This window comes from Phalaenopsis equestris, unplaced genomic scaffold (genome assembly GCF_001263595.1).
Source record: "Phalaenopsis equestris unplaced genomic scaffold, ASM126359v1 Scaffold211311, whole genome shotgun sequence".
NCBI lineage: Eukaryota > Viridiplantae > Streptophyta > Magnoliopsida > Asparagales > Orchidaceae > Phalaenopsis > Phalaenopsis equestris.
In genome coordinates, this window is record NW_018230322.1 from 96,140 (window position 1) to 110,700 (window position 14,561).

At 37.3% G+C, this 14,561-nt stretch overlaps 1 protein-coding gene across 3 annotated transcripts in view; it reads right to left on the reverse strand.

Moving 5' to 3' along the window:
- Positions 1 to 14,561, reverse strand: part of LOC110036823 — a 96,965-nt gene that overhangs the window by 46,657 nt on the left and 35,747 nt on the right. For all 3 annotated transcript variants that reach the window (XM_020741357.1, XM_020741356.1, XM_020741358.1), the window contains exon 3: positions 9,760 to 9,842. In XM_020741357.1, coding sequence (XP_020597016.1) covers positions 9,760 to 9,842 — 83 coding nt within the window. The remainder of the gene's footprint in view (positions 1 to 9,759; positions 9,843 to 14,561) is intronic.

Here is a 14,561-nt window from a genome sequence, read left to right on the forward strand (position 1 = left end):
AGGCCAGTCGTTAGCCGACAAATGCGAGAGGTCGGCTACGGCTGGCAGCGAGAGTCGCTGTTTTCGGTGTTTTACAAATAGACAAAAATATATTTTTTCTGTTATGAGTATTTTATTAACAGAAGTTCCTCCAAAAAAATAAACAAATAAAAATAAAACAAAAAACAAATAAGCAAACACCATTTTTGAAAACAAAAATGGAAAAAAAAAACAAAAACAAAAAATGATTCCAAACAGCGCCTTAATTTACATACTAATAAAAAATTATTCATAAAATTGATTTACATCAAGATATTAATGATTCATGCCTACAATACAACTTGATTATTAATGCTCTGTTTATTAGGAGGAATCTAAAGGTGCATACTACAATTAGTGTTGAATACATCTTTATTATCGCCTTTTACAAACTTGTGATTAGAAATAACATTTTATAATTGTTGTCTATCAAAAGATTTGTGGCAGTAGAGTAATAATTTAGTACCTTAGCAGTGGACTAAGATAGAACACGGACACAAATGAAAGAGTAGGAGTGGACAACTCGATTTTTTACGTGTAAAACACTAGAAAGGGTAAAAAACCAAAGGGACTAGCCGAGCTAAAAAAAATCCCTATATAATTATAAGTACAAAAGCACATAAGCACACTCTTCTCTTGAATTAGAAAAGATGGAATTACAAAGTTTATTTATAATGGTAGTTCAACAACAATAGTTGTAACAAGCCGCAAATGCCATAATCAATTGCTATGAAAGCAGTAGCCCGTCATGAATGTTATAGACGGTCGTTTGTAGTGTCAGCTGGTCGTAGGGGTTGTAGTTGAAATTCGTATGATAGTTGTTCAGATAGGTCATACATGGTAACTTGAAGAGTGTTGGTTGATCATAAAGGCCGTAAAAGGGAGCCACGATAATGTCCCTAGGCCACAGAGCTAAAATTGGGAGTTGTGATGACGTTTATAAGCCATAGAGGTCGAAGTTGGGAGTTCCATGAGTTGTGAGCCACATAGACTGCAGTTGATCACATAGGCGTGGTGGTGAGCAGCAATAACGTCCTTAGGCCACAGAGACCTGAGTTGAAATTTAAAATAACGTCTGTAGGCCACAGAGGCCAGAGCTGAGAGCTATGTGAGTTGTGAGTCGCATAGGCTATAGTGATCACATGGGCTGTGGTGGTGTGTCGGGATAAATTTTGTAGGTCACAAAAGCCGGAGTTAAGAATTGTATAAGCTGAGACCCACGTAGGCAGTAGGATGTGATTGGGAGCTGAGGAGAGAGCTTCAGAAGATTGGAGGTCAGAATGTTTCGAGTACAGTGGTTATAAGCAGTCATTGTGAAGAGCATTGTTACACTATTTTTGAAGTGCGTTGTTACACCGTCTACGGAATGTCATTGCACCGTATGTGAGGCACGTTGTTGCAACAAGAAGGGGATAATCGATGATAGTCGATTGCGGTCGGCGAGCAGCAGTCGACGATGGTTGGTGGCTTTGTGAGCGAGAAACGCTCGACGGGTCTTCGGTCCAAATCTACACTAGAATTCGACTCCTTCAGGTCCAGCTCTAGCCCAAGGTCCAGCCCCTCCTCCAATTCAAGACCTTCGTCCCCCATTTAAGAAGGGGGGACAGCTCTATTTATAAACTCAATCAGAGGACTCCCTGCAAATAAGGAAGGAATTAGATTCACTCTATCGAACGACCTGGAGAGGTTCCATTCATTGGACAATATTTTGTAAATATTTGAGTGTCTTAACGATGTCATAATTGAGTAATCTTATGCTCATTGGATTCATCTCATCGAGATGCTCAATTCAATTATAAACTGACCAGATTTGGAATTCATCTAAACTTCCAATTAGACATCAAAAGCTCTAAAAGTGGAGTAACAATTTGATCAGAACCTGATTTGACTCAAATTTGACCAATTTCAATGACAATAGGTTCGTCTTATCGAGATCGTCAGTTTATATTGTAGGTTTGCAGAAATTAGAGTTCTGGATGATTCTTAAATTACGTTTGAATATTTTAAGCTCAAAAAATGCTTTGAGATCGGTGCTAATTGCCTCGAGATTCTTGTTAAATGACGCATTTTGTTGTAGTGTATCAATAGTCAAATCTACTTGAATGTGAAAGCGCTAAGAAAACTAATGTCCAACATTTTCTAAGAGAAAAAAAAAATCTATATAATTAAATTGTTATTTTTATAAACAATTGCAGCCACCCAAACAAACCATAACCTTTTAAACCATAAGAATTATATAATATACACAACTTATTCAAATTATACTATGCCACTCATTAAAAAAATTATGTTTGCACTGATTGTCTTAATGGAGTTAAAAACTTAAAAATTTTACTTTTTTTTAATTTTTCCTCTCCTTATGGTTGTCTGTAGCCTATCCATTGAGTCAAAATATCAATTCTTCATCATCCTTAAATACATCATATCCTATTGCATTTGCATAATATTTATAATCATGATTTGCATTTGCAAAATATTGACAAGCATGATTTGCATGAAAAAACTCACTAAAAACTCATCGTAAACTATGAAATAAGCTTATCGCAAACGTGAACCGATAAAACGGTTATCCATATAAAATCAAATAACTTTCCTTTATAGACCCTTAAAAAATTAGTGAAAAGTTATGCAACGAACTAGGATGAAGGCTTGTTGGTAAGAAATCCTAAAAAATGATAGTAGAGATCTAATTTAAATTTTATATAATCTCAATTAAGATTGTGAACCGATAATCATTAGTTTAGACCCTTCCCTTTTTCCAGTCCTTCTGATTTCACATTCAATAATATAGTGATATCAAAGTTAACGCAAACAACGATAGGAAAATGAAATAGTTAGGTGAGTTGGAAGGCTGCGATTGACCAGCAGGTATGGAAGAGGCAGGTGGAGGTAGTGGTCTTGCAACTGGACTGCAATAGGGGTAGAAGCTTGTGGTGGAATAGCTGGTAGAGAAGTAGGCGTGGAGCTTTTGCGGTTGAGATGACAGGGAAGCAGCAGCTAGTGCTATGGAAGGCTTGCGGGTGGAGAATTAGAAGTGGGGTAGGGTGACCACGACTGGGATGGCAGGGAAAAGGAAGGGTGGTTGATCAAAGGGGTAGCAGGAAGAAGAAAAGGTGACTTGTGGTTGAAATTGCGAGAGGGCAGCCAGAGTGTTGTCTGAGGGTCCCTACAGCAAGGAAAGGAGACAACGAAAATGAAGGGATAGATGTGGAGGTACATAAAGTTGAGAATATTCACCATCTCAGAATGAGATACAGTTGGAGCACCTCTCACCCTTAGATACAGACCAAAACAGAAGAATTGGAGATGCCGACAGCTGTCCCGACAGAAACAACAAAAAATTACCCTAAAATACGAAAACAACAGGCTTATAGACCTAGGGTAACTAAGGAGTAGACCCATTCCAAATAAGAGGGAAGCTCCAGCTTAGAAGGAACGGTCGGTCCCTCCCTGCCTGGACCGAACTGGCAGGGTCTAGGGCATGCAGCAAATGTCACGCCTAAGCATTGGATGTTCCACGTCAGTCTCTCATGGTTGGGGAAGCTTTAACCTCATTAGTTGAAGCTTCTATCTGCAGATTGAAGCATTTCATGGCTGGTACTGTACTATATATGCTACTCTTCTCAGGTCTTTTTTATTATGGGCAGCTCTATCAATCTCCTAACCAGTCTTCTCAACTTTCTTAAGCATACTCCTATTGATGTCTTTAACTATGGGTGGCTCCATGAAGGGCGGTGGGTGTCTGTCTGCTTCTATTGTCTCTTTACATTTAATATCATTGTCTGAAAGTCACTCATCGTCAAATAAGGTTGTAGTTGGACCACATTATTGGAGGGCTTCAGACCTCCCAAGTACCTGGACGTCATGTGTTCCTCTATTTCCGCCAGCTCACATTTCAACTTAAGGTGCATAAATTCTGCCACGTACTCCTCCACTAATAGTTCCCCTTGTTGTAGGTGGCGGAGCTTCAAAAAATTATCCTGATGAGATAATGTCGTTGCATCGCCTTCTTCCTTTTCTCCCAGGTGGTGATCCCGTCTCTTCCTTCTTTTTGTCTTGTCCTTCTTTCTGTCTCTACCTCTTAAAATTCTCCTACAACAACGAGACACTTTTCTTCAACATGATGAAAACAAGATTCACTCTTCTGGTCTCTGGTACCTCTTTGTATTTACTCAACGGTCTACAGATACTGAACAAAATGATCCGGATTTATTTTTCCTTCAAAATCCAATATCTTCTAAATCTTTGTATCCTCCAAGACGCACATCATCTCTCAGCTTCCTCTGATATTGAATCTCAAAGCGTCGCGGTTGATTCTCCTCTTCATTGAAATCATCCCTCCAAAATGAATTCAGATGTTCTTTTCGCTCTCCTTCTCGGACCTCGCTATCACACTCGATGATAACCTCTCCACGGGTCCTTTACTCAATTTCATTAAGCATTTGTAACACTTAGTAGAGTTTTCGTTGTACCTCTTCCATGATAAACTCCTGATCGGCGTCCGACACTTGTCTCCTCAGTGGTTTGATCATAGTTTTGGTGTGGGCAGGCTGGATATGGTGTATGGGAGAGATGTCTAGTTGGAAAGAAAAATTATGAGTTAGGTGTGTGTGTTGTGTCTGTGCATTTGGGGGGGGGTGGGAGGGGGGGGTTTAGATAACCCTAGAATAGGACTAATCTTATGCTCATTGGATTCATCTCATCGAGATGCTCAATTCAATTATAAACTGACCAGATTTGGAATTCATCTAAACTTCCAATTAGACATCAAAAGCTCTAAAAGTGGAGTAACAATTTGATCAGAACCTGATTTGACTCAAATTTGACCAATTTCAATGACAATAGGTTCGTCTTATCGAGATCGTCAGTTTATATTGTAGGTTTGCAGAAATTAGAGTTCTGGATGATTCTTAAATTACGTTTGAATATTTTAAGCTCAAAAAATGCTTTGAGATCGGTGCTAATTGCCTCGAGATTCTTGTTAAATGACGCATTTTGTTGTAGTGTATCAATAGTCAAATCTACTTGAATGTGAAAGCGCTAAGAAAACTAATGTCCAACATTTTCTAAGAGAAAAAAAAAATCTATATAATTAAATTGTTATTTTTATAAACAATTGCAGCCACCCAAACAAACCATAACCTTTTAAACCATAAGAATTATATAATATACACAACTTATTCAAATTATACTATGCCACTCATTAAAAAAATTATGTTTGCACTGATTGTCTTAATGGAGTTAAAAACTTAAAAATTTTACTTTTTTTTAATTTTTCCTCTCCTTATGGTTGTCTGTAGCCTATCCATTGAGTCAAAATATCAATTCTTCATCATCCTTAAATACATCATATCCTATTGCATTTGCATAATATTTATAATCATGATTTGCATTTGCAAAATATTGACAAGCATGATTTGCATGAAAAAACTCACTAAAAACTCATCGTAAACTATGAAATAAGCTTATCGCAAACGTGAACCGATAAAACGGTTATCCATATAAAATCAAATAACTTTCCTTTATAGACCCTTAAAAAATTAGTGAAAAGTTATGCAACGAACTAGGATGAAGGCTTGTTGGTAAGAAATCCTAAAAAATGATAGTAGAGATCTAATTTAAATTTTATATAATCTCAATTAAGATTGTGAACCGATAATCATTAGTTTAGACCCTTCCCTTTTTCCAGTCCTTCTGATTTCACATTCAATAATATAGTGATATCAAAGTTAACGCAAACAACGATAGGAAAATGAAATAGTTAGGTGAGTTGGAAGGCTGCGATTGACCAGCAGGTATGGAAGAGGCAGGTGGAGGTAGTGGTCTTGCAACTGGACTGCAATAGGGGTAGAAGCTTGTGGTGGAATAGCTGGTAGAGAAGTAGGCGTGGAGCTTTTGCGGTTGAGATGACAGGGAAGCAGCAGCTAGTGCTATGGAAGGCTTGCGGGTGGAGAATTAGAAGTGGGGTAGGGTGACCACGACTGGGATGGCAGGGAAAAGGAAGGGTGGTTGATCAAAGGGGTAGCAGGAAGAAGAAAAGGTGACTTGTGGTTGAAATTGCGAGAGGGCAGCCAGAGTGTTGTCTGAGGGTCCCTACAGCAAGGAAAGGAGACAACGAAAATGAAGGGATAGATGTGGAGGTACATAAAGTTGAGAATATTCACCATCTCAGAATGAGATACAGTTGGAGCACCTCTCACCCTTAGATACAGACCAAAACAGAAGAATTGGAGATGCCGACAGCTGTCCCGACAGAAACAACAAAAAATTACCCTAAAATACGAAAACAACAGGCTTATAGACCTAGGGTAACTAAGGAGTAGACCCATTCCAAATAAGAGGGAAGCTCCAGCTTAGAAGGAACGGTCGGTCCCTCCCTGCCTGGACCGAACTGGCAGGGTCTAGGGCATGCAGCAAATGTCACGCCTAAGCATTGGATGTTCCACGTCAGTCTCTCATGGTTGGGGAAGCTTTAACCTCATTAGTTGAAGCTTCTATCTGCAGATTGAAGCATTTCATGGCTGGTACTGTACTATATATGCTACTCTTCTCAGGTCTTTTTTATTATGGGCAGCTCTATCAATCTCCTAACCAGTCTTCTCAACTTTCTTAAGCATACTCCTATTGATGTCTTTAACTATGGGTGGCTCCATGAAGGGCGGTGGGTGTCTGTCTGCTTCTATTGTCTCTTTACATTTAATATCATTGTCTGAAAGTCACTCATCGTCAAATAAGGTTGTAGTTGGACCACATTATTGGAGGGCTTCAGACCTCCCAAGTACCTGGACGTCATGTGTTCCTCTATTTCCGCCAGCTCACATTTCAACTTAAGGTGCATAAATTCTGCCACGTACTCCTCCACTAATAGTTCCCCTTGTTGTAGGTGGCGGAGCTTCAAAAAATTATCCTGATGAGATAATGTCGTTGCATCGCCTTCTTCCTTTTCTCCCAGGTGGTGATCCCGTCTCTTCCTTCTTTTTGTCTTGTCCTTCTTTCTGTCTCTACCTCTTAAAATTCTCCTACAACAACGAGACACTTTTCTTCAACATGATGAAAACAAGATTCACTCTTCTGGTCTCTGGTACCTCTTTGTATTTACTCAACGGTCTACAGATACTGAACAAAATGATCCGGATTTATTTTTCCTTCAAAATCCAATATCTTCTAAATCTTTGTATCCTCCAAGACGCACATCATCTCTCAGCTTCCTCTGATATTGAATCTCAAAGCGTCGCGGTTGATTCTCCTCTTCATTGAAATCATCCCTCCAAAATGAATTCAGATGTTCTTTTCGCTCTCCTTCTCGGACCTCGCTATCACACTCGATGATAACCTCTCCACGGGTCCTTTACTCAATTTCATTAAGCATTTGTAACACTTAGTAGAGTTTTCGTTGTACCTCTTCCATGATAAACTCCTGATCGGCGTCCGACACTTGTCTCCTCAGTGGTTTGATCATAGTTTTGGTGTGGGCAGGCTGGATATGGTGTATGGGAGAGATGTCTAGTTGGAAAGAAAAATTATGAGTTAGGTGTGTGTGTTGTGTCTGTGCATTTGGGGGGGGGGGGGGGGGGGTGGGTTAGATAACTCTAGAATAGGACACGGGAAGAATAGGACTAGGGATAAGCCAGCTCTAATACCAAATGATATCGAAATTAACGCCAACAATGATAAGAAAATCAAATACTATTACTAAAAGCAAACAGAAAGTTACAAACGACAAACTTGAAAGGAAAAAACAACAATAGACATGACGTAAACACACTAAAGTTGTATCCCAAAGAGTTTGAGGTTGGTCAGATGAGTTGGGAGGCTGCGGTTGACCTGCGGTCATGGGAGGTGGCAAGTGGAGATTATGATCTTGTGACTGGTCTGCAATTGGGGCAGTAGGCTACGGTGGAACAAGTGGTAGGGAAGTAAACGTGGAGGTTGAGAGTTGTGGTTGGGATGACACGGAAGTAGCAATAGGAGGTGGGGAAGGCTTGCGGGTGGAGGATTGGAGGTGAAGTAGGTTGGCTGGTTGCTAGGCTGACAGGGAGGAGGAAGGGTGGTTGATCGTGGGAGAAACAGGTGTAAGGAGTGGTGACTTACAGCTAAAATTGCAGGAGAGCAACTAGAGTGTTGTCTGGGGGTCCCTGCAACGAGGAAAGGAGATGGCAGTAGCGAAGGGATGCATTTAGAGGGACGGAAAGTTGGGGATATTCATCACCTCGAAATAAAATAAAGCTGAAGCACCACTCGCTCTTGGATATAGCCCTAAACTAGAAAAATAGAGATGTCGATGGCTATCCCGACAGAGACAACACAAATACTACCCTAAAATACGAAAACCGCATACTTATAGGGCTAGGGTAACTAAGGAGTGAACCCCACTCCGAATAGGAGGGTAGCCCTGCTTAAGAAGACCGGTCGATCTTTCCTCCGCCTGGACAGAACCAGTCCAAAGTAAGTGACACAACAAATGTCGCATCAAGGCGCTAGATGCCCCGCGTCATATAGTCTACACAACTTCAAGAAGGCCATATAATGTGTCAAAAGCTATTATTAAAGATAAAATCATGATCATCATGTTTGTTAGATTTTAGAGGCACCTTGTGTTGTGAAAAAACAACGCAAGATGATGATTCATTGATATCTCTACATTAAATCCAACATCTTTACCAAAAATATTTAAAAATATCACTTGAATAATTTTTCATAGCCAAAACTATTCAAGAATTACAACATTAACAAGTGATCGGCAGTTGTTCCAATTCCAATTCCTAAAGCTACTTTATTCTTTACTGAAGACAAGTTCAGGCCAGCACTCTTTGCAAGTTTATTGTGACAATAACTATAAGCTCCTTAATAAATTTCCATGTGCTTATTAAAATAAAAAAACGGTAGGGCTTCCATGGCATCTATAGCACCTTCGTTTAATTGAAGGTGAAATTTTCTTAGGTTACTTTGTGATTATAAATATGATCTAAGGTAAGTACAAAAGTAATTAAATGTTGAAAAAAAATTTATGTGGATGTATTAATTCTTCCACTGGAAGTCATGATAAAGTGTCAAACTTAGCGAATTCCAAGAAACTTATCTCATTTATCTGCTTGACACTTGCTCATCCGGTGACTTCTTTCCCATCCAATTTCCTTCTCATCCTTTTTAATTTGATGTCTTTTCTCATTGCCAGTTGAAAATAAAATAGTTTAATCAAATTTGATAGCATTAATGTTTCTGTCATTTTATAGCCTTGATGATCCTTAATGCTAGTTATTTATTACTAGTAAAAAGCCATAAATCTTCCCATATTGTTTTTTTTTCAAAGGTATTCAATGGGTGTTCAAGGTTAATAGCTCGCCTTCCTAATAAGAGAAAAGACATTTATATATCTCTCTTTATACAAATATAAATATAATGTGTGTGGCCATAAATACATGCATGTATATAAGTATATCCATGCATGAATATATGTATATAGGTACATTCAAACATACATGTTTGTATATAGGTACATACATACATGTACATAGCTACATACATGTATATGTATATGTATATGTATATGTATGAGCATTTGTTTGTATGTGTGCGTGCACGTGTGAGTGCAAGCAGATCACCATTAAAAAAACTCTATCAAGATGATTAAATTATCATAATCTTTAAAAGGTTGTGTCATAGTTGGATCTTTAAGAAAATAACATGAACAAGTTTTAGAAACATTTAAGGAAAAAAAAAACATGACTTCAAGAAACTTACCCATTTCCAGCAAAATCGAAGTGAAAGGAGCTCACACCTTCTCTCGTTAATGCAGCAATGAGGTTAAGTAACAGTTTCTCATCCTGGAATAGTAAGATTCAAAAGCATAATATCGTCAAGAGGGCCGCTAACTAAATAAAATAAATTGACAAAACATAAACACAACAAAAATAGAAGCCACAATTGCACCCAAGATTCTTGCAGGCCTAAAGTTATAAAATTCTACCCGTCAAATCGATCGATTTGATATATTACATCATGTATGAATTATAAATGCATTCAAAGTTATAAGAGTTTGAAGTTATAAACATAATTAATATCTTAATTAATCCTAATCACTTATTCTTAATCTAGTTCACTGTTCACAGCCTACAGTCTCGCACCTAACTGGATATGCATCGGTCTAATCGATCAAACAATTGGAGATTTAAGTGGATGTCGTATTCCTCTCATTTTCCCTCTCATTATTTTTTGTTTCACACGCATAGATCTATTCCTATGGTAAGGCGTCAATAGAGTGGGGCGAAGAGCATTTTTGAGAGCTGAAACTCTCTGTAGGAAGTTTTAGGGAGAAATCCAACTTTCGTACTAATTGAGACATTCATTTCTTTCCCGATATTTACCATGAATTAAGGAATTCCCCGTGTTCCCTATTGTGGTAGCTTTACGGGAATAGTCATCGGACTATCTGACCGAAAGATACACACTTGGTAAGTCCATTTCACGAGTTAAGGAAGGCTTAAGGGGAAACAAAAAAGAGGGAACATAATAGGAAGGTATCGAAGAAGCATATTTATGTCGAGAAGCATTTTAGAGGTAAGTTAAAGCAAGAAAATCATATTTGGGTTAAATTAAGATCTCAATTATGAATTTTATGAATTTTAAAGGATTAAGTGAAATAATCATGTGGTAACTTAAGAAAAATAAATCTATGTAGGTTTTCATATGATTATGTTTGACAAATTGTATTTCAGATTTTCGGCATATTGTAGATGAATGTCTGCATAGACAGTACGAATGCCCACTTAAATTGTCTCTTACAATACTTATGATTTTGCTATACTATGAATCTGATAGGTTTATAAAATCATTGTTTGCAAGTATTTGTTTACTACAATTAATGCATATGATATATAAAATGTCTATGATGAATGTTTGTTACAAGAATTATGATTTAAGAAATATTTGTTACAGAAACTATATGAATGTTTGCAAGTACGGATGAAAGGGAGTGAAGGCAATCCTGACTCCTTGTATTCAAATGGAGACGAAACTCCGGGAACAGCTAGGACCAGACGGGGACGAAATATAAGGAATCGTTAGTACCAAGGGGACTATTGATAACTACAATATTGGGATGGGTCAATTATTTATCAATCGTTAATATAACATTCGGTTTGGTTGACGAACAAATAACATGACATGAAAATAGCTGGGATCTATATAATTACAGTGACATTTTTATGATTACCGTGATATGTCTATGAAATACATGTTTTATATAAATGTCATGATTCCCTACATTGCATGTTTTTCTTTTATATATTTTATAGAATATGATATGTACATAACCTACATATAATCATGCAAGCTTCTTTTCCATCTAAAAATATTTCTTTAGCTTGATTAATTTGTTGAGTTTATTATAGCTCTCACTATGTTGTTGAATTTTAATAAGAGATAAGGAGAAACGGAGTGAATAGTTGATGTGATGTCTATAGTTTTTTCATAATATAGTTTTAGGAGCTTTTACAGACATTTGGGATATGTACATTTATTATGTTGGAATTAGCAACTTTGTGTGAATGTGTGTGTGTGTGTTTAGAAAAAGCCTTAAGGGCAATATATTAAAGAGGAAAAGGTACATATAGGTTGTATGAGATAGCCTAAAAGAAGGCTCAACTCATACATTACAACACACACAAAAACCCAATAAAGCAAAGATACATAAAGATAAAAAAACCAAAAAGCCACCAACGGGCACAAAAGTGTTAGGGACGTCCCACTTTAATCCTCCCTCTGCCTCTAGTTCTCGGAAGGGAGTTGGCTAACAAATTGGTAAGATGCGTACCATTACCTGAAGTGATCAAAGTATCATCCATCAGATTCCTGAGCTCACGTAGGTCTCCAATATTCTTCTTTCTTCTGGATGTGTAGACCTGTCATTCCTCATCCGAAGATTGACTCATCTGATCAATGGATTGATCCAAAGGTGGTCGGACAGGTGTAGGTTGTTGCACATCATGATTTCCATAAGCCTGAGTAACATTAACATCTTGTTGGACCTGATGAGGCAATAGTGAAGCAATAGAAGTATTTCCACCTGTAATATCAGTGATAGGTTCTAGAGCCAGTGGAGTCTGAAGAAACTCTATCCCCCCACGATAGGAGGTTCCAAAGATTGGGGAGCTACAGCAAAATGTGGAAACTAAATAGTTGACATATTGTCTGCGATGATGGTAACGTCTTCAGAGGTATTTTTTTTATGATCAATAATGTCAATAACTTGGAGCTGATCAGAAGGAGATGGAATCACTGCCTCTGGAGGAGCGCTCTGCTTTTTTGGTCTGAGGTGGGGGTGCAAATGATGACATTGATAATTGGAGTGGCCGAACATACGACATTTCGAACAATACGAAGGAAAAAACTCAATATCTATCTTTTGTCAATATCCATAGTGTTGTGTGCCCAACCAAATTTTCTCAGGAGCGGCAGAAGTGATGTCTCTTTCAACAAGTACCCTGGTTTCAGATGGACGGGAAATATTAAAAGTAGAAATATCTGTTTTGAGTGGCTTTCATAGAGCTGAAGAAATATATAGAGAAGGCAATGATGTTTTCTGCGAGCACCTTTCATTTATAAAATCTTACCTAATGATCTTCATAGATTGGTTCTTTTGGATTTGTAGGTGTTTTAGTTTGTTGGGGTATTTGGGGGTGTGTTGAGTTGTATTTTTCTTTGTTTGGAAAGAAGACCTTTTTTTCTTTTTCTTTTTTTGGATTTTAGGGTGTGTGTGTGAGACCTGTTTCTCGGTTTTGTACTTTATTTTATTGGAATAAAATAAGGAACCAAATAATATTTTATAATATATATACATATATATATATATATATATATATATATATATATATATATATATATATTGGTGATATAATTTTTCACAATTCTAAGTATATGAATACGAATGAAATTTACTATGTACATTTTTGGCAATTTAGTTAGACTAATTCATCATAAACTGGGTCCTGATTATGCAAGTTAGGATTAGTGATGGAGAAAATTTGGTCTGACTGTATTTTTTGTCTATATCTCCCGCGGTTGACCCTAAAAAGATATTCAGTTGAGGTGTGACAGAAAGATGGAATCATAGCATGATTGTCGGATGAAAAAGAATGATGGAAACGTGTTAGATTTAGAAGTAAGAATGAGATCAAATATTTGATTTATACAGAGTTACAGGTTGATCGCTTTGGGATGGGTAACCATACAACTTAAGATATCATGCATGCATAACATAAATAATAAATTGTGTCAATAAAGATAAATATACCTAAAGAAGAATAAAAAATAATAGTAAGGGCTAGTCTTGTAGACCAATTGCAGAGCTAGTACAAGTAGAGAATGTCATGAAAAGAATAATAATCAGAAAAAGACAAATGAAGAAATTAAAGTCACTGAGTTATAAGGCATCATTCAACTGACATCACAAGTAGTTGACAAAATAGTTGATATTGAAAGATCTTCCACCAGCACAGAGCTAAGATCAGCAGATAGTACAAGAGTTGATTGACATTTGAAGATTTTCAAACATTCAAGCCACCTGCCTTTAAAGGTGCTATTGACATTGTAGTTGTTGAAGATTAGTTATTGAAGATCGAAAAGATTCTAGACAGCATAATATATCTAGAAAATAGGAGAGTGAAGTTATATCTCTAACATAACCTATATGTGAACTTACATCTCTGTCAAAAATAATTACTTTTAAAATATCATTCAACCTAATAATTCCTTTGACATACAATCTGATGATTTTTTCCCGAGCCTGCCTGCTTAACTAATAAAAAACGAGTTGATTTTGTCAAACTGTTGTCGGCGATAAAAAGTTGGGGTGTGTGTGTGGAGTAACCCGTAGGAAGCTGTCGGTCACCGGAATCGGATCACATCGCCCGCTTCGGAAGGACGCTTTAATTTCATATAGATTTAAGTTTAAAATCAAATATGAAAATCAAACTAACCCCGTATTTTTTATAGTTTAAATGAAAGAGCGTTTTACCTCAAACTTGTATCTATCCCGAGGGATAAACACAAGACTTGAGGATGAGGCTCGATCAAATAAACTAAGAAATACATGACGTCCGTTGGTTTGCGAAACCGTTTATTTGCTGACAAATTCTCCTATTTAATATGAAAAATTAAATAGGGTTTATTTTAAGCTGGGTTCGGAAAATCTTTCTATAAGGGAAGGCCCCTATAGTTAATTACATATTAAATGACCGAAGTCACTTAAGAATACTCTCGATAAAAATCAGGAAAGATTCTCTTCGAGGAGGTCAAAAAAATAGGACTTTTCAACGAAATCGGACAAAGAGATGTGCAAAAGAGGAATGATTCAAACTTGGAACATTTATTGTAGAATCTAAAGGAGGAAGAACTAGGGGATGCCACAAATCCAGAGGAGATCCTCGGTGACTTCCCAGTTTACCCTATGGTTTGACTTCAGTTTCGAGGAGAAATATTCAAGTGTTTTATCCTACCAATTTTTATTTTATTAGGGCTTACATTCGTGTGAAACAATCACACAA